This window comes from Urocampus carinirostris, chromosome 17 (assembly GCF_059441175.1).
Source record: "Urocampus carinirostris isolate Australia breed hairy pipefish chromosome 17, RoL_Ucar_1.0, whole genome shotgun sequence".
NCBI lineage: Eukaryota > Metazoa > Chordata > Actinopteri > Syngnathiformes > Syngnathidae > Urocampus > Urocampus carinirostris.
This window is the reverse complement of record NC_142365.1, coordinates 12,460,559-12,478,770: the sequence shown is the minus strand read 5'-3', so window position 1 is coordinate 12,478,770 and position 18,212 is coordinate 12,460,559. Positions and strand designations below refer to the sequence as shown.

The following is an 18,212-nucleotide window of genomic DNA, read 5'->3' as shown; positions in this document are numbered from 1 at the left end:
TTATTTGAATCACATGCGCGTGCACGCGGCAGGCTTTGGCGTTGAGCTCCAGGCTAGGTTTCTAAGGTAGGACGTAGAGTGACGTCATCGGAACAGTTCGGGCATTCGATTGAGTGACGCAATTTTTGTTTTATTTTTTACATTTTAAATTATTGTATTTATTTTACGTATTTTTTTCAAATGGATAGTTCGTTGTCCGTAAATGTTGATTTTATTGTGTGTGTAAAAAAATATAAAAACTTCATGTTGTGACGTCATTTCCGGTAGGGGCGCGGCGAATGGAGTCTAAAAAGTCAGATGAAGAAGATGGAAGAAAGTGACACCAAAGTCAAAATAAGTCCCTGGATTCTTTTTCTGTGCTGTTTGGAATACTTCCACACAGGTTAGTTGTATTTTAAATAATATTGTGTAGCCACAAACATTTTTTTCAAGCTCTGAAATCCAAGACTTAATGCCTGTAAGAATTATACTTAATTGAATTAAATTGTCTCTATTATCATTGTGGTGGTGAGACGTTGTATGCAATGAGATTGGACATGGCACACCAGGTTTAATATGTAGAAACGACTTTTAGGAGAAAAATAAGAAAATACTGCCAGGAAACGTATTTTTTAACGTTCTAATTTACTATGACATTATTTTTATAGTCGTCTCTTATAATAAATAAATGTATAGCTCCATATATATTTTTAAAACCTCTCAAAATTAAGATATAATGCCATTAAGAATTATTTCTATTTTTTTAACAATCTATTTATTTTTAGAGTTGATTTTCTAATTAGAATAAAGTCTGATAGGTGGAACAAGCTCAAACTCTAGAATGTTATTTCCTTTCAGTTGAATTCTCATTTACATTTGAATTTTATTACAGTGTGACTTTTTATTCTGATACGAAAACAGATTTAGGTTTATTTATAAACCCTGTCAGTGGGCATAAATGTAAATTTTGTGTCTAATAATAGATTATCATCCGAATTTGAGCAGACGGCCGGTCATTAAACTGTAACTGAAATAAAACAGGGTTACAAAACCAAGATGAACCAAACTTTTTATTTCTTATCAAACACCTTCAACAAATAAGAATGTTCTTTTACTGTAGTTTATGTTGAATGTTGTTTATTGTTCATTAAATTAGCAACTTTTGTTCAAATTCATTTGGACTGTACTGTTTAGCACTCATCAAGACTAGAACTAGAACAAGACTAGAAGTCCAGTGGCTTTACTTCCCACGGACGTCTGCTTAACATTATATATGTTATATTTATTTAGATATCCATCCATCCATTATCTGCACCGCTTAACCTCACTAGGGTCCCGGGGGTGCTGGAGCCCATCCCAACCATCTTCAGGTAGTGGACATGGGACACCCTGAACTGGTTGCCAGCCAGACATTTATATGTATGACATGTTTCTAATGCAAAGAAAACAGTAACAGTAGAAGTTTTGTGAGCACTAATAGTTTTTTTTAATTTTTTTATCACATACTATATCAACATATTATTTCCAGTCTGCCAAAATAGAATAGAGCACATAGAGAATAGAGAAGATCTTTGCATTTAGTCATCCGGGAGGGACTCTATCTAGAACCGTTGCTCCTCCGCATTGAGAGGAGCCAGTTGAGGTGGCTCGGGCATCTGATTAGAATGCTTCCTGGACATCTACCTCGTGAGGTGTTCCGGGCATGTCCCACCGGCAGGAGACCCCGGGGATAACCCAGGACACGCTGGAGAGACTGTCTCTAGGCTGGCCTGGAAATGCTTCGAGATCCCGTCAGATGAGCTGGATGAAGTGGCTGGGGATAGGGAGGTCTGGGCTTCCCTGCTGAGGCTGCTGCCCACTGCGACCCGACCCCGGAAAAGCGGAAGAGAATGGATAGATGCAATAATAATTTGAAAAATAATAGGCATCTTTATACTACGAAGGAAAAAGGCAAAACAAAAACAGCAGTTAACTTGATCTAACTTTTCAGTTTTTGTGTGCACAAGGTATTTTTTTCCTTTTTTTCAAACACATTTGTGTGCCTTCACGGTCCGACCATTGTCGAAAGCTGAGAAATCCTTTTTTTCTGCACAGCTCGAATGTAGCCGAGCCTGGCAGCTCTCAGTGCCTGCCAATGGGGAAAACAATGGGCACATTTGTGAGCGGATGCTAGCTTGTGCATCTTACTGACTTTGACTTGAGGTTGCCGTGGTGACGGGGGGCCTCCGTGTTGTGATGCTGCTTAATATATGCCGTAACCAGTGGTGTAAACAGATATGACACTGGGTGGTGCTCACGTTCATGCTCCTCTGTCTTCTCTGAAAGGTATTCCAAAACTCTTAAACATGCAAACTGTGAGAAAATTGTACATGGTATTTGAATAGAATATATACAAATATATATTTTATTGGTATATTTAAATCATTTTCCTAGGTAATCAATTTGAAGACGGTATGTCTTGTGTTTGGCATCATGAGCTGTGACGTCATTGGAGGAAGACGGACACCCTAGCAAGCAAATCGCCATATTGTTCACGTGTTAATTATTTGAAGATGTTACGAGTGTTTTAAGCCAAGTTTTTGTAGTTTTTGGGGATAATGCCTAGGCATTGTGTCATAGGTGGATCAGTAATGTTATAACAAAGGGAGAGCAGCCAAATAGGGGTTAACTGGGTAAAAAAAACACACGGATAGCCGCTAACAGGGGGCTAACCGGGAACAATCGATGAAAGATGGACGCAGCCGCGCCGGAAATATATTTGGTTGGCTGACCAGAAAGCAATCTGTGACTACCCAAGCTAACCAGGAACCAACAACAAAAAGCGGCAAAGCCAGGAAAAAATTGAGGCAATCTGCTTAATGCCAGGCTAGCTGATCAAAAAACGTGGCTAGGCTAAAGGTTAACCAACAACGAAACGCTGTAACGGCGGCGGACGCGTAGGCCACCAGGAATAAACAAACCAAAGAACACTGAAAATCCGCCCGGCTAGCTGATTAAAAAGTCACACGGTGAGCAGCCAGGCTAATCAGCAACCAACAACAAAAAGTGACTATGGCGATCAACGTGAACCTGGCTGAAACTATACAAACACGGAAACCGGCAAAACCGGTGCTAACGCCAGGCTAGCCGATAATAAAAACACACCTTGAGCAGCCAGACTAACCGAGAACAAAAAACGAAAAGTGGCAACTGCTATGGCAATAAATGCTAAGCAGGGTGGAAATAAACCAAGCGATACAACAAAACCGGCATTTAAGCCTGGTTAGCCAGCCAAACAACACACAATGGGCAGCCAATGAGCGGCAACAGGGAGCAAACAAAGTAGGAAAGCACTCGGCAGCCTATATACTAAAGGGATATAGTCGGACAAAATGTTCCCTTTGCGCATGCGCGTACTAAATTGCGTTTGTTCTTGAGTAAAAAATACATAAATAAATGCTTTAAATAATGAAAAAGCCACAATCGCATACCTCCAAGCAGAAATGGGCGGTATGCTATCTCCGTTCACTAAAATCACCGTATGTTTTGAAGCTGGCCTCATACGTTGTCTTAACGGAATTCCATTTGTTGAAAGTGGTGTGTTCCTTCAATGATGTCACAACTCTACAAAAAAACAAGCCAGATAAGTCAACTTTAAGACCAAATCTCTCGAGTCCTCTAACACATGGAATACTTTGCATTATTGTGGTTAGGAACTCTACACGTTATGTGCCTAATATCTGTTACTTTTAACCAGTTGTGTGAACAGATAAGACACTGGGTGGTGCTTAAGGACATGTCCCTTGGCTTTCTCTCACATCTGATCTCCAAATTTTTTTTACATCAAATTAGTTACTGGGCTCAGCCTTTCATGAAAGTTCTCTGCAAACTTGTTTTTAAAATCAGGCGTGGTGCTAGCAGTCAACATGACGCTTCCCGGCTCTTTGGTCCGAGGCACGCTTGGAGGCGAAGCCCTCCTTTCGGTCCACTACGTCAGCTTCAGCACCGACCTTCCTGTCATAAAGTGGCAACTTCGCCGAGATAAGTCGCTCACCGTGGTGCAGTCCATTGGAACCGACATCGTGGGCACACTAAGGCCCGAGTACCGGGACCGCATCCTGATTTTCCAGAACGGATCCTTGCTCATGCACAACCTGAGACTTTCCGACGAGGGAACCTACGATGTGGAGATATCCATCACCGATGACTCCTCCACGGGCGAAGGAAGTGTCAGCCTCACAGTGGATGGTAGGAAGTCGGATAATATGCATTAAAAACCCCAGGATACAACATGAATCTGTTCTGTTATGAGGATAGAAACCTACGCTAATTAGCTAATGCAAAATACAAATTCGGTACCCCAAGAAAAAATTAAAATGAGAAAACAGTATATGATACAGTTAGTACTACTTTTGTGTAATATACATGCATAGGATTAAAAGACATAAATATGCATGGAATGAAAAAATATAATTTGTTTACTTTTGGTGTAACTTGACTTGAGCTGGTACAGTGGAGTAGCAGGAAGATGCAGACAACAGGGAGACGGCAACCGTGGATTAAAAATGACACTAAAATTTCCCTTTGTCAGGATTGTCATGCCTGTAGAAGATTTCCTAGCTTTATTCACTTCCTTATTTTGACTAATATTCCTAAATGTCAATTGGTTCAAACCGTGAAACTCTGTGGGAGTAACCATTTGTGTGCTTTCTTCATATTTCTTGATCATCACAAGCTTTGTTTCCAGTGTTATCATGTGTTTGCGCTTCCCTTTAGCACTACCGTTAGCCTTGGGACCCATAGTTAAAAAGTGCAGGACAAATAATACAGTACTGTACTGTATTCATGAGACGGAAAGGCATCGTGGAAAGTAATTCAGCCAATAGCATATCAACATTTCCATAATGCCATTTCACAAACCAATTGCAGACCACTATTTCATATGATGTAGACCAATTGCAGATAAGCATTCTCAGAAAGTTTATGGACACGCAAAATGGTGTGATGATGATGGTGCATAAAGTAATCCCTTACTGTATGGGGATTTACTGGCTGTTTCACTACTTTGGGGATTTTCATTGTGCACTCTGGTCTGGAGTCATATTGGCTAAACTTGCTTTGCAGGTCTTTGGCGCTACCTAGTGGCTCCCTGGCGCTTTTAAAAAAGAATGCTAATGGGAAAATATTTACAAAAAAGTGGGACAAAACCAGAAGGTGTGCAGTTTTCCCTAACGTCCACATGATAGCAGCAAAGTATCATGTAAATTGCGGTGAATCGGGTGAATTCCTAATCAAAACTGTAAGCAAAACAATAAAACGGCAAGATAATTTTTGAAATTATAATTTGACAGTTATTTCTTAAAAAACTAACTGATAAAGAACAGTACATGTGTTTGTTACACAAATACTTGAACATGTAAAATGTGTTTGTTCTTGAGTAATAAATACATAAATACATAATTGAATAAAACAACTAAAGTTTCTAGTTTGCAGGTCTTGATTATTGCGGGACGTTTCTGGAACCCAATTTCTGCGATAAAAGGGATTGCAGTGGTGGGGAAAATGCTGTAAACTGGCCAAAACGAACATCGTATTCCACGATTAAAGTAAAAATGTCATAAGGGGGCGGGAGGATCTGTCAAGGAACGGACCAGGAGGCAGGAAGTGTGAACTCATTTTGCGTGTACGATCTGTCACTTCCATTTAGAAAATAAAAGTTGTCCAACACGCAGGGACCAACGACAAAACAGGCTTAAAGGCAATCAAAAATTCAAACTAGGTAATACTCACAAAACAGGCTAAAAGGCAATCAAAATCACAAACTAGGCATTTACTCAGAACAAACGGGCAAGAACAGGTTTTTCCTCAAGTTAAGCAATGGTCTGGCAACGGGCAGTCCCGAAAGGAGTGCTTAAGTATCCCACACGCAATCAAGTCAATGTGTCTCAGCCGGTGTCAAGGGGCGGGACCAGCTGGGGGCCATGACGACTGTGCAGGACATGACAGGATCTCCGTATTGATGACTGTGAATAAAAATATTTTTTATAATCATGTGTACCTAACTTGAAATATCTCCCATTTCTAGAGCCTTTATCCCAAGCTTCCATTTCCACGGAGTCGTCCACGGTTCTGGAGCGCAGTGAGAACGTGCTCCTCAACTGCTCGCACGACACCGGCACAAGAGCTGTTTACAAGTGGCTGAAAGGCGGCCAAGCGCTCGGAAACCACAGCAGGATGCAACTGTCGCAGGACCAAAAACTGCTCACCATCACTCGCGTCACCATGGCGGACGACGACATTTACGCCTGCGTGGTGGAAAATCCTGTCGGTGCCGTCACCAGCCTGCCCATCAGATTGACTGTCTATAGTGAGGAAAAGTTCTTATCTTAATTTGTATCCTTTTTTTAAGTATTCGCATCCATCCCAGTAAAACGCCAAGCCCACCCCAAAAACAGTTGTGTACAATCTTTGACTGTACATAAATATGCACAAAAGACCCCCAAAATACGGCGTCAGCGGCCTCATTGTTACAGCAGGGGTACTCAAAGTAGATTAAAGAGAAAGAAAGAGAGGTAAAGTGTGAATGAGAGAAAGAAATATAGAAAGAAAAAAAAGAGAGAAGAAAACAAAGTAAGAGCAGATAGAAAGAGAGAAAACAGCTCTGAAACGCTCTAAAACCTGCAGATTTCTTCTTGGCTCTTGGGATCCCTAGACCAGCATTTCCAAGCAGGAAAATAGGGGAAATAGAATTCTCGTAAGATGAATTCAACTTTCCCGACAGATGAATGTTTAAAAATATGTTTTTATGATAGCTTATCTATTTTTACTTATTAATATCGACCAATATTTTTTGTTTGTTTTTTTACTGAATTGGTTTTAATATTAGGAGGCGCTAAATGATACACACAGCCCCTTTAAATTGATTTGGGAAAATAGTCTTCTCTACTATTTTAGCAACATATAAATAGTTCACCTTTCATAATATTAAGAAATAAAAAACCACCACAGTGAAATATTGGTATAAGGTGCACCCTAATTCTGATAAAGAAATGACACTTCTTCATTTTATGTTTTCATTGTAGCCACTGGCGGGCGATATAAATCACAGCTACCAGTTTGTTCTCACATGAAGAAGACATTACGATGTAGTAATATATAACACTTTTCACAGAGAATAAATAATAAGTGCCTACTTTTTGAATTGGTATATTTCTGGAGAACATTGGAATTGACAATGATAATTGCAAATCCCAGCTTTGTTTCCATGGTTATCAGGTTTTTGCTTCCCCTTTAGCCCCACTGCAAACTTTGGGACACACAAAAACACAATTCCATACTCGTTTTTCTCCTAAATACATTTTTAAAAAAGTGATACTAATAAATACCAGTTCTTGCTGTTTTCTCATAGAAAGAAGTTCCATCTATATCATCCTCTCCACTGGCGGCATCTTCCTCCTTATCACCTTGGTAACGGTGTGCGCCTGCTGGACACCCTCCAAAAAGTATGTTTATTCAAAAACATAAAATAATTATATAATAATAATAATATCGTTTGTTGACTCTGGGACTATGTTTACGGAGTCCGCCATGACACTCAATGAGCTCACAAGGTGGGTGTGGCATAGTGTGGTGCTTGCAAACTTTGAACCGCGTTTATTGGCTTGTGCTATTATTAAAACTTGCCTCTGATTGGTCGGCGCTTTTAAAACTCGAACAGTAACAATTGTGGTTGGTGAAAACTCACTACAAAACCTTGAAAAAAAACGCAGTGCCTTGCGGTTTCACAACCGCAGTACGCCACATCACGCCGTCTGATTCCATTTCGGTTAATCGTGCAGCCCTAACTTGTGAACAAATCGTCAGACAAACGTTCAAACCTCTGACTTCGACTTGGGACTGCTGCTTCCCTACCGCCCCCTTCTTCCTCATCGCCCCTCAGATCTTTCCACCGCCACCAGGGGGGTGGTGTTGCCCACCTTGGGAACCACTGGGCTAAACCATCAGCTTTTTGAACACTGAGGTTACCGTGCACGGCCTTCAGTTTTTTTTTGTCAAGGCCTTTGGGTAAATTTCTCACCCTAACAAAACTAATGGCTGAAATCTGATTGGTTATGTACGTGAATATGAAAGCGCACACCTGGAAGCAGTGCAACCAGTGAGAAGCAATGAAAGGAAGATGTCAGACAATTTTGAATTAATTAATAAGTTATGTTGGACAACAATGAAATGAATATCCGTGATTCAGATATTTTTCAGGCCAGCAAAGAAGGTCTTGCAGGCCCTCATGGCCTACCACTGTTACACAATAAGTACAATGTACGTGAAATATACACGCATATGATTAAATAACACTATAAATAAATATACATGTTAAGGAAAAACGTCATTTTATTTACTTTTTGTGTGATATGACTTGAGCTGGAACATTTTGGTTTTTAATCTCCTGTAGCATTAATGCAGTGTTCGTTTTCTCACTAGAAAACTAATATACATTCCAAATAATGAATTGCATGAAGCAATGCAGTTCACGGTTATACATTGCAATATCATGTGAAAATATCTCTTGTTCTTATGGAATACCGTCGTTCTTGTAGAAAGAGGAACATGTTTTTTATATTCTTAAGAAAGGATACTTATTTTTATATTTTTCAGTTTATAGTTGCAAGAGCAGAGTTGTATTATAACAATGTTTATTTTCAAAAAGAATGTTCTACAATTCTGTGGGAGAAATACTTGCCTGTCAATAACTGATGTTATGTGGAAAATAATTTTTGTAATATTACACCTACAGATGAGTTATATGATGAGAAAAATTGTTTATAATCAAAGAGGATTTTCTATACTTTGACGGGGAAATGTTGCCTTTTCTTGGATTCATGTTCTCTAACTATTGCCTGTAATAAACCGGTGTTATGCAAGTATTTTTTTTTCTTGTAATGTTATTTATACTATATTATTCATGCATCACGATTAATTTTACCCCTTAAAAAATTAACTGTTAAATATATTATTTTATCCTAAACTTTAACGTCCCTCGAGGCCAGTAAAGTTAGCGTTATTATCGAAAACTAAGTCTAAAATGATTTTCTAAAATAAATGTATCACGTTGAACGTGCATGTATATGTTGGACTGTGGATAGTAATGCTATGTTTAATACGTAACAAAATTAAATCAAGTACAAAAACAGTTATTACATTTTTAAAACCATCGGAAAACGTGTTTTTAAAAGGGGATGACACATTATTTTGAAAAATATACAGGAAACACATTTAAATTGAAATGACACGCTTAACCACCGAGTAACAACTGTTGCATACTTTCGCAACTCTGACATATTTCCTCTCTTTTGAGAATAAACTGAAATGTTATTCAGTCCGTCCGGTGTGTCGGAGTGTTTTCGCGAATGGAGAGATTTGGATAAGGACTTTCAGCAAATTCATGTGAGTAATATGTAAACAAATGGCACACTTTGTACTGTTTTCGGCTGTCAACAGAGGGAGCCCCCAGGCTAGCTGGTGTGGGAGTGGTGACTAGATTTTTCCTTGAGTCCCTTCATAAATCCATTTTAATGTATTTGTTTTTTAAGCTCAAATTATTGTTAAATTTAAAAAAACTGTTTAGTCATTTGCAGCAAGCTAAGAACCACATTTGACATTGGTCCTCGCTTTACGACGTCGTTAAACGATTGACAATCTGGGACGTAACTCGAATGCACAACACGTGTACTGTATACGAAACTATTTGACAGCTGTCCTCGATTTACGACGTCTCTAAAGGAGTGCCATTTGGGGACGTAACTCGAATGCATAACAGGTAATGTATAAGTAACTAAATGACGGCTTCGTAACAGTGTTGTTTTGATACTTATTACTTATTACGTATTAATCACAGTACATGTGTTTCTTTTAAAAAAAGATAAGTTACAAATGAAATGTATACGAATAATATTAGAATAACTACATAATATTGAATTTCAGGAAAATTTGGTAAATTTTGGTTTTATTTAATTGTGGACAAGGTGCACAATATATATTAACAAATGTGCTCATCACCAATTGTTTATGGCCATGCAATTTCTCTAGGGTAGCGATTTGTGTGGCTTCTTCAAATTTTTCGATTATCTCAAACATGATTGTTTTTGCTTCTCAATTTAGCATCACTGCAAGTCCAAGATGAATGAATACAGAACAAAAAAAAACACAGTTATTGTGTTGCTAACTCAAAAAATCTTGACGAAGCACACAGATTTCAATCTGAATGTAGAGAGAGAAAGGCATTGTGGGGTAGTTGTGCCATGGCATTTGGCATTTTCATTATGACTTGACACAAAATAATGGCGGACCAACATTTTTTTAGATGATAACCAATAGCAGACAGGCAAATAGTTATTATCTTTGGACGTTCGAGAGGATCAAAGGGTTCTAGGTCACAAGAGTGGGCCAAGATCCCTCCTGCAGTGTGTTCAAAGACTACTGGAAACAATTGACCTCTGTAATAGCAAAGGCTACTGTACCGCATATTAACATTCATTTTCTCAGGTTTTCAAATACTTATTTGCAGCTATATCATCCATCTCCTCATTCTATCACAAGTGAGTGAAGAAGGAAAAACTCTGGAGCAAGTGTGAGAAGCGTCCTTTCTCGTTAGAACACTCGAAAATTATATTGAGCATTTTTGTTTTATAGTTTGTTTTAAACCTTTTTTATGGTTAATTTTACCTTAAATTGTCACTCAAAGAAAATGTGAATGGACTGTTGCTGGCATTAATGCGGAATTTGTTTCCCAGGACACACATCGTCTGTACAGAGCGAAACTTGAAGAAGTCACCAAATTGCAAAATAGCTGCACTTCGGCCATCTCTCGACACCGTAAGAAACTGAAAGAGCTCTCGTCATCGCTTGAACAGTAGGCATTTTTCCCTTGTTTCCCAAAAGAACTTCAGCACGTCGCTACCAAACTTAACAAAGTGTCTTGACTAACTCTTCAGATGCAAAGCCAACCAGCGCCCAGAGCTAAAGTTAAGTCCGGAGGAAGTAGACTCCATCGCAGACATCCAGTTGGCGATCAACGAACGAGCTGATGCGTTCTCTGAGATGGAAGCATTCTTGCCAAAGAAAAATGGGTATCATCCTCTTAAAGCCTGCTTGTCAAACATACTACTTGCGGGTTGGACCCGGCCCATTAGATGATTTAATCCGGCCCGCCATGGATTTCTGAGTATCTTAAGAACAGAAGCAAATATCGAGTTCATTTCTCTCAAAAGTTATGATTTTTAAAATAAATGCAAAGCAAATGCTCCATCTGGCCGCTAGAGGGCAGTAAATAATACAATCTCAGCTTTAGTAGGCTCAGTTTAGTAGTTTGATCTCCATCCATCCATTATCTGGACCGCTTATCCTCAGTAGGGTCGCGGGGGTACTGGAGCCCATCCCAGCTATCTTTGGGCAGTGGGCAGGGGACACCCTGAACTGGTTGCCAGCCAGTCGCTGGGCACACAGGGACACACAATTCGCTCGCTCAGTCACACCTAGGGACAATTTGGACCTGGCCAATTAACCTGACATGCATGTTTTTGGAATGTGGGAGGAAAACCGGAGTGCCCACGCAAGCACGGGGAGAACATGCAAACTGCACAGGAAGTTTAGTAGCTGGATTTGAACCCATGTCCTCAGAACTGTGCCGCACACGCGCTAACCACCGCGCCGCCATGCTGCCCCTAGTTTGATCTCATGTAGTCTAATTTTATTGCTCAACGCACTGATAAAACTTTTATTTTGTATTTATTCTCAATCCATTTTAAATTAGCGAGACTACTACAGCAACAATTGTATTATCTCACAGCTACCACTTGAGTTTGTATAGTGTGGTAAGTTGGTTTATGTGCAAAACTTCATTCACTCAATTTAAAATATGCCTGTTAATGAATTCAATCACAATTGTGAATAAATGTGTTATGCTTAGAAAAAAATCCCTTGTCATCCGTAATTATAATATGTGGAGTAGGCTTCTAAAGTAGGCTGAATTATAAAGTATAATACTGAAAAACTATGGTATGCTAAAGATTTTAGGATGACATTCTTTTATTGATCCGGCCCCTTCTGAGAACAGAAAATCTGGGTCAGGCTACAGAGACAAACTGAGTTTGACATCCCTGTCTTCAGGCATATTATAGCAATGTCCTCCAGACGGGACACAGAGCGACCGATGATTTTCTGAGTCGTATGATGACCCTGTATATGGTTCTCCTGTCTGCTGTCCCAGTATATACCACAACATGATGCCGTATTATATGATTCTTGCACTCAAATTTAATTGATATGATCTTACCATAGGCATATATTTCATTCTATGACAGGTTACTGCTTCCCACGTCTCAAATAGAAATTCACTACATATGAGGTTACATTAACGAATGAACGCATTTCTGTTCCAGGTTATACCTCACTCTCGTTTTAGGAAATGTCAACGTCACACTCCTCAATAAGCAGTCCAAGTAAGTCTGGCTCTTTCCGGCACGTTTTGATTGTCTTCGAGCGCACAGACTGATATGGTCGTCTCTGGCTGTCCAGATTTGCTTACAAGGACGAATATGAGAAATTTAAGCTCATCCTCACAGTCATCCTTTTCCTCTTCTCCTTTTCATGTCGGTTTTTATTCAGCTACAGGTAAGTATCATTATCTGTAGTTATTTCTTACAGAAGAGAAAAGTATACACCAGTAGTTGTTACTGTTTTTATTTCTCCTACCTCTTTTTGAAACAAATTGAGGTTTATACTTAAAGCAACCTTGATGTTAGTTTCATGAGTCCATCTATGATGTTTGAGATATGTTACAATGTATGTCATCAAAACAGAGCCACAGACGCCCTTTTTAACTTCCTCCTGGTGTGGTACTACTGCACGCTCACCATCCGCGAGAGCATCCTCATCAACAATGGCTCCAGGTACAATACAATACAACTTCTTTGGCATTCCTTTCCGAGAGAGACAATCACTCAAATTTACGGCATCACTGAGAGGAAACTCGAGTGGCATTAAACCAGCCATGTCAAATATACAGCTCGTGAGCTGTATCCCTTAATCACAAAGAGTCTCAAAGGGCTGCACAAACCACAGACTATTATTACACCATCCCTTGATCTAAAATCTACATGAGAGAAAGGAAAAACTCAAAAACCTCAACATGAGGAAAATGAAGAAGGTGTTAAACTGCATTCACTAAACTGTTAAAAACAACAATTAACACATTCGATGACAAACATGAAAATAGTTTGCGAATAAATGGGTTTTGATTGGAAAAGATCCCTTGTGATTATAATATGTAGGGTAGATTACTAATGTAGGCTGAATTATAACGCGTGACACTGAAAAGCAAAGGTAAAAATCTGATCCCGGCCTCCCTCAGAACCAATCGGGCCCGAGACCCAAAGTGACATCCCTATACTATATCATCAGTGACCAAATATTCCTAATCTGGTGGTGGACCCATATGCAGGGACACAAAAATATGTTTAGGCACAGACAACCAGGTAAAAAGTAACAAACCAACGCAAGAGATATAGTGCACATGTGTGTGCAGCCATGACACCACCCCTCCAGTTGATGCCCTCTGGAGGAAGGTGGCTTGTCTGATCTTGTCACTCCTGTTAATTTTTAATACTCATATAATTAATATCCTAGCATTTTTATTGGGTCGAAAAATACATTTGATCTAAATTCTAGATGATTACCCCAGGATGTACCATGTCTTTTGCGCTCATGTGATTTGCGACCATTGTAAAAAATGCAGTAAACAATTTTTTGTGTGCGTCATAAACAGCTTAGACGAGTTTGTTGACAAACTAATGTTGAAACCTATTGGTTTTTTCAGAATCCGTGGCTGGTGGGTGTTCCATCACTATGTGTCAACCTTCCTATCTGGAGTCATGCTCACGTGGTAAGTGATGTGATAAAAATGTCCCATGCTCTACAAACCTTTCTAAAAGTCCGACAAACTTGTATTCTCGCAGGCCCGAGGGCACCCTATACCAAATGTTTAGGAACCAGTTCCTCTCCTACTGCTTGTACCAGAGTAAACCAACCATACACTAACTCGGACCTAGACATTTTGACTATGTTACAGTGTGTGTATGATGGCTGTTCTCTTCCCTCTGTAGGTTTTGTCCAGTTTTTACAATATTATTACCAAAGTGGCTGCTTGTACAGACTGCGGGCTCTCGGAGAACGACACAACATGGACCTCACTGTTGGTTAGTTTGGTTTTTTATCCATACACAATTCTGAATCATCAGATTTTTAGTTTCTGCAGAGACTTTGTCTTCATCCACGACTCAAAGTGATGGGTTTGTCAATATTAAACCATATCTTGCACCCAAACATAACTTCTGTTTTTCGTTTCAGAGGGTTTCCAGTCATGGATGTGGCGAGGCCTCACCTTCCTGCTGCCGTTCTTGTTCTTCGGTCAAGTGAGTTGAAATTTAAGAGTGCCTCGAGACACAAATTTACGACTTTGGTTTCAATATATATACATATCTATATATATATATAGATATATATATATATATGTGTATAAAATGCGTTTCATGTTTGGCATGTTTGACGGTTTAGTGAATGCAGTTTAACACCTGAACCAACTCACTATGCTAAACAAACTCAACACTGCCCCCTAGCGGCCAGACAGAGCACTTGGTTTGCATTTATTTAAAAAAAAAAAAACATAACTTTTGATATAAATGACCTAGAGACCTGCTCATTTTTTGACAGAGTCAGAAATTGATGGGTCGCCGGATTAAATCGTTCAATGGGCCGGATCCAGCTCACGAGCTGTAAGATGTAAATGACAAAAGTTTACATATCATTAGCTTTATTGTTATTTCAATTTAATATTGTACAGAACATACATTTATTATAATCCAGGTAATGTTTTTTTGTCTTTTAACATCTCTGAAAACATGAAAAAAATAAATATTCTCCAAGTTAAAAACAAATTCTTATTCAAATCCTGATACCTCCAAACCTATCACACTAACATTACATTTGTAAGCTTCTAAAAATAACACCTATCCATACAGGATGAACGATAGAGGGTTCGTACGACGCTTGACATCCTTGAAAATGCTTTTTTTTCATGTTTTGTTTTCACATTTTGAAAAGTGATTGAATTTTGTGTAAAGTGCTTGTAAATGCTTGAAATTGTTGCCAGACGTCTGACTCGATAGACCATGTATTACATAAAGATGTGTATCAATGCATGGATTACATATCAATAAGGGTCATTTATCATGGGCCATGCAAAAATTTAAAGTATAGTAGTGTTTCCCACTTGTAAAAAACTTAAAATGTAAGTTACATTATTTTTATTATTTACGGGGAGAGATTGGGCTCAAATATATTCACACAGGTATTGTTTAGAGCCACAGATATATTTGCAATTAATCAAAAAAATATGTGTCTTGATAAATGCACATTCAAGATTAGAAATCACATAGGTAAATCACTTATATATTTGTGGCTCTCTAAAATAACCAATTCACACTGGATTTGTTATTTTAATGTTACTTCGAAAGTCCTTAAAAAATGCTTGAGTTTGCACATGAATAAGGTGACAATACAACAGATAAAAATATTAATTGTATAAAAATTTTGTCCTGTTTTGTTTTTCATTTAAAGCCAATAAAGTCCAGAAACCACAACTGTAAACCACATATTCGAAAAACGAATATTGTGTATTGATATCCTATGTTTAGTATAAGTAAACAACACTCAGTTTGCGTTAGTGATTCATTGCAGAGGATAAAGAATTAATACAGTGATTACCGCAAGAATGACTATGCATATGCGGATCTCAATCTTCACACTTCCTGTTTTGAACGAAACTTGGTCTTGCTCCTTCTCCTTACAGTTTTGGCAACTGTACAACGGCATCACACTCTTCAAGATGTTCCAGCTCCCAGAGTGCAAAGAGTGGCAGGTGTGCAGCTAGAAACATTCCATTTATTTCAAAGTATCTAAAAACCAGAACAATGTGTTTGGTCAAGGTGGCGATGTGCGGTTGCTCCTACATGACTCTCTTCCTGGGCAACTTCTTCACCACGCTGGGGGTGGTCTACCACAAGTACATGATGAACCAAGATAAGCCCAAGTCCTTGTAGGACTTCAGTGTTTGTACCACACAAGCTCCTTCTTATTGTTGCAGTTTTCTGCCGCCATCGTATTGGGCAGCAGTAAATGTCGTTGGTGACGGGTCATAGATTGTTACGCCATTGTACCTTCTATTGATGCAATTCAGTAATTCACCCGAGTGACTCAGGATTGGTATTACAGTATTTGTCTCCTAAACGCGCCAAATAAAAGCACTCTCCACAAAGGTAGTTTGTGTAGTGTGATGTGTGCAGAAGATGGCGCCATTGAGACACCGTTTCACATTTTGGTGTCATTGACATTCAATTTGTCTATGGCTTTTTTTTTTTTTGCTTTTTGGGGTGTGATAAAGGCAGGGCCATAGCCCCGCAAACGCACATAACGCGCACTGCGTAGGGCACCAAAAGAAATCAGGGTCGTCATAAAAAGAGTAAATAGTTAAACAAGTGTTAATGATATGCGCCGAAATGGTTAAACAGTACAGAAGAGGCATAAACCAAATCTCCCAAGAAAAGGGGTGAATCTGCTATGTGCCCCTGCCTATCTCCAGTCTCTTGGTGCCCCCCTCCCCTCCCAGTGGTATGTTCGATGATGCCTCATTCACTTTTTGGTGAACACCTGTGCGAACATGTCCTCGAAACGGCAACAAGAGTCTGGAGCGGAAAAAAAGAAGAAACGAGATGAAGCTCATGCGTCGCTTGCCGGTAGTCAATGTTATTGTAAAAAAGCTCATTATTGTACCGTATTTCCACACCCATTTGGCGCACTGTTTTAAAGGGCGCACTCTCCTCCGTCGAATTATTTTTTGTCATATGGCGGACTGGCCTATTAGATGCGAGTCTCACGCGACCGCCTTAAACAAGGTGCGTATTAAAAACGAAAACAAAAAGCACCGGGAACAAAGTTTAGTTTAATTGGGGTTTAATCAAGTTTTAATCACAAAGTTAAACACCAGACTACAAGAAAATTATTTAAAAAAACAAACAAACAAACAAAAAAAAACGGTTTGGTAATCACATCTTTTAAACAAAGCCCTCAAACTCAGATAGTGAAAAAAATCAACAGGAGGCGTGTTTTCACTGTCAGTGTCAGACTGTCAGTGAGGTGCGTACGAATTATTTTGTTGTCTTTGTCTAATATTATTTTAACAGTACTAAATGATTAACACAAATAATGTTTAAACAATATTTTACTAAAACAACAAATTAAAACGTCCTCACCTTATGAATCCAAAGTAAACTAAAGTAAATTACTTATTTAAATTTCGTGTTTGTTGACACAGTTAAGTTAATAAAGAAATTGCACTCAGAAATTCTTTTTTTTTTTTTTGTGGGGATCACCATGAAGCATTTGTGCTTAGGGCACCCAAATGGCTAGCAATGGCCCTGGATAAAGGCAAGTGATTATTCACTCGGGCAGCACGGCGACACAGTGGTTAGCGCGTGTGCAGCACCGTTCTGAGGTCATGAGATCGAACCTCCTGTGTGGAGTTTGCATGTTGTCCCTGTGCTTGCGTGGGTTTCCTCCGAGCACTCTGGTTACCTCCCACGTTCCAAAAACATGCGTTTCAGGTTAATTGGCAGGTCCAAATTGTCCCTAGGTGGGAATGAATTGCCTGTACCTGTGAGCCCTGCGATCTGGCTGGCAACCGGTTCAGGGTGTCCCCTGCCCACTACTTGAAGATAGCTGGGATGGGCTCCAGCAGATACCGGACAGGACGGGACAGACCGGGTTGACATCAGACACTGGAGACTGGAGTCCGATAACAAGCAGGACCAGATAGACGGGAACTATACCAGACACTGGAGATCGATTATAAACAGGACAAAATAGACGGAAATGATACCGGACAGGAAACACAAGCAGGAAACCGGACAGAGTCAAAACACGTCTTGCGGGTGCAGAGGTTCGTTGACGGACTGACAAATGGTGAGTGAGAGCACTGAGCTTAAATAGGAGGGAAGCCAATCAGTCAACGGGCCGCAGCTGGCACCAAACAGGCGGGTCCAGTTGACAACCGTGACACCTTTTTATGCCAGCGAGTTAAATAGATGAAAATAGTGGCTCAGTTGACTAGTTCTTATTTTCGGTAACTTAGTTCAACGATGAGTTAA

The 18,212-nt window shown here is 39.5% G+C and overlaps 2 protein-coding genes across 2 annotated transcripts; both read left to right on the top strand.

Annotated features, from left to right (window-relative positions):
- Window positions 1–134: 134 nt before the first annotated feature.
- On the top strand, window positions 135–7,954 carry LOC148349244 (hepatic and glial cell adhesion molecule-like). The gene is made up of 6 exons (XM_088321678.1): window positions 135–382; window positions 2,074–2,304; window positions 3,865–4,206; window positions 6,044–6,325; window positions 7,367–7,460; window positions 7,822–7,954. Exons 2-6 carry the CDS (start codon window positions 2,256–2,258, stop codon window positions 7,952–7,954), a joined length of 900 nt encoding a protein of 299 aa, XP_088177804.1. The 5' UTR covers window positions 135–382; window positions 2,074–2,255.
- Window positions 7,955–9,250: 1,296 nt separating this feature from the next.
- Window positions 9,251–16,313, top strand: tmem120aa (transmembrane protein 120Aa). Its single transcript, XM_088320878.1, has 12 exons — window positions 9,251–9,399; window positions 10,746–10,864; window positions 10,947–11,081; window positions 12,393–12,452; window positions 12,529–12,624; window positions 12,813–12,902; window positions 13,829–13,894; window positions 13,968–14,029; window positions 14,115–14,207; window positions 14,359–14,423; window positions 15,860–15,928; window positions 15,996–16,313. The coding sequence occupies exons 1-12, from the start codon at window positions 9,322–9,324 to the stop codon at window positions 16,107–16,109; spliced, it is 1,047 nt and encodes a 348-aa protein (XP_088177004.1). The 5' UTR covers window positions 9,251–9,321; the 3' UTR covers window positions 16,110–16,313.
- The last annotated feature ends 1,899 nt before the right edge of the window (window positions 16,314–18,212 follow it).

Bases quoted from the DNA above. Each gene is read 5' to 3' on its own strand.
- LOC148349244 (XM_088321678.1), top strand. From the start codon at position 2,256: ATGACACTGGGTGGTGCTCACGTTCATGCTCCTCTGTCTTCTCTGAAA. The intron at 2,305-3,864 runs GTATTCCAAAAC...TTTTAAAATCAG, and splicing joins TCCTCTGTCTTCTCTGAAAG to GCGTGGTGCTAGCAGTCAAC. The intron at 6,326-7,366 runs GTGAGGAAAAGT...GTTTTCTCATAG, and splicing joins CATCAGATTGACTGTCTATA to AAAGAAGTTCCATCTATATC.
- tmem120aa (XM_088320878.1), top strand. From the start codon at position 9,322: ATGTTATTCAGTCCGTCCGGTGTGTCGGAGTGTTTTCGCGAATGGAGA. The intron at 14,030-14,114 runs GTAAACCAACCA...TTCCCTCTGTAG, and splicing joins CTCCTACTGCTTGTACCAGA to GTTTTGTCCAGTTTTTACAA. The intron at 14,208-14,358 runs GTTAGTTTGGTT...TTTTCGTTTCAG, and splicing joins CAACATGGACCTCACTGTTG to AGGGTTTCCAGTCATGGATG.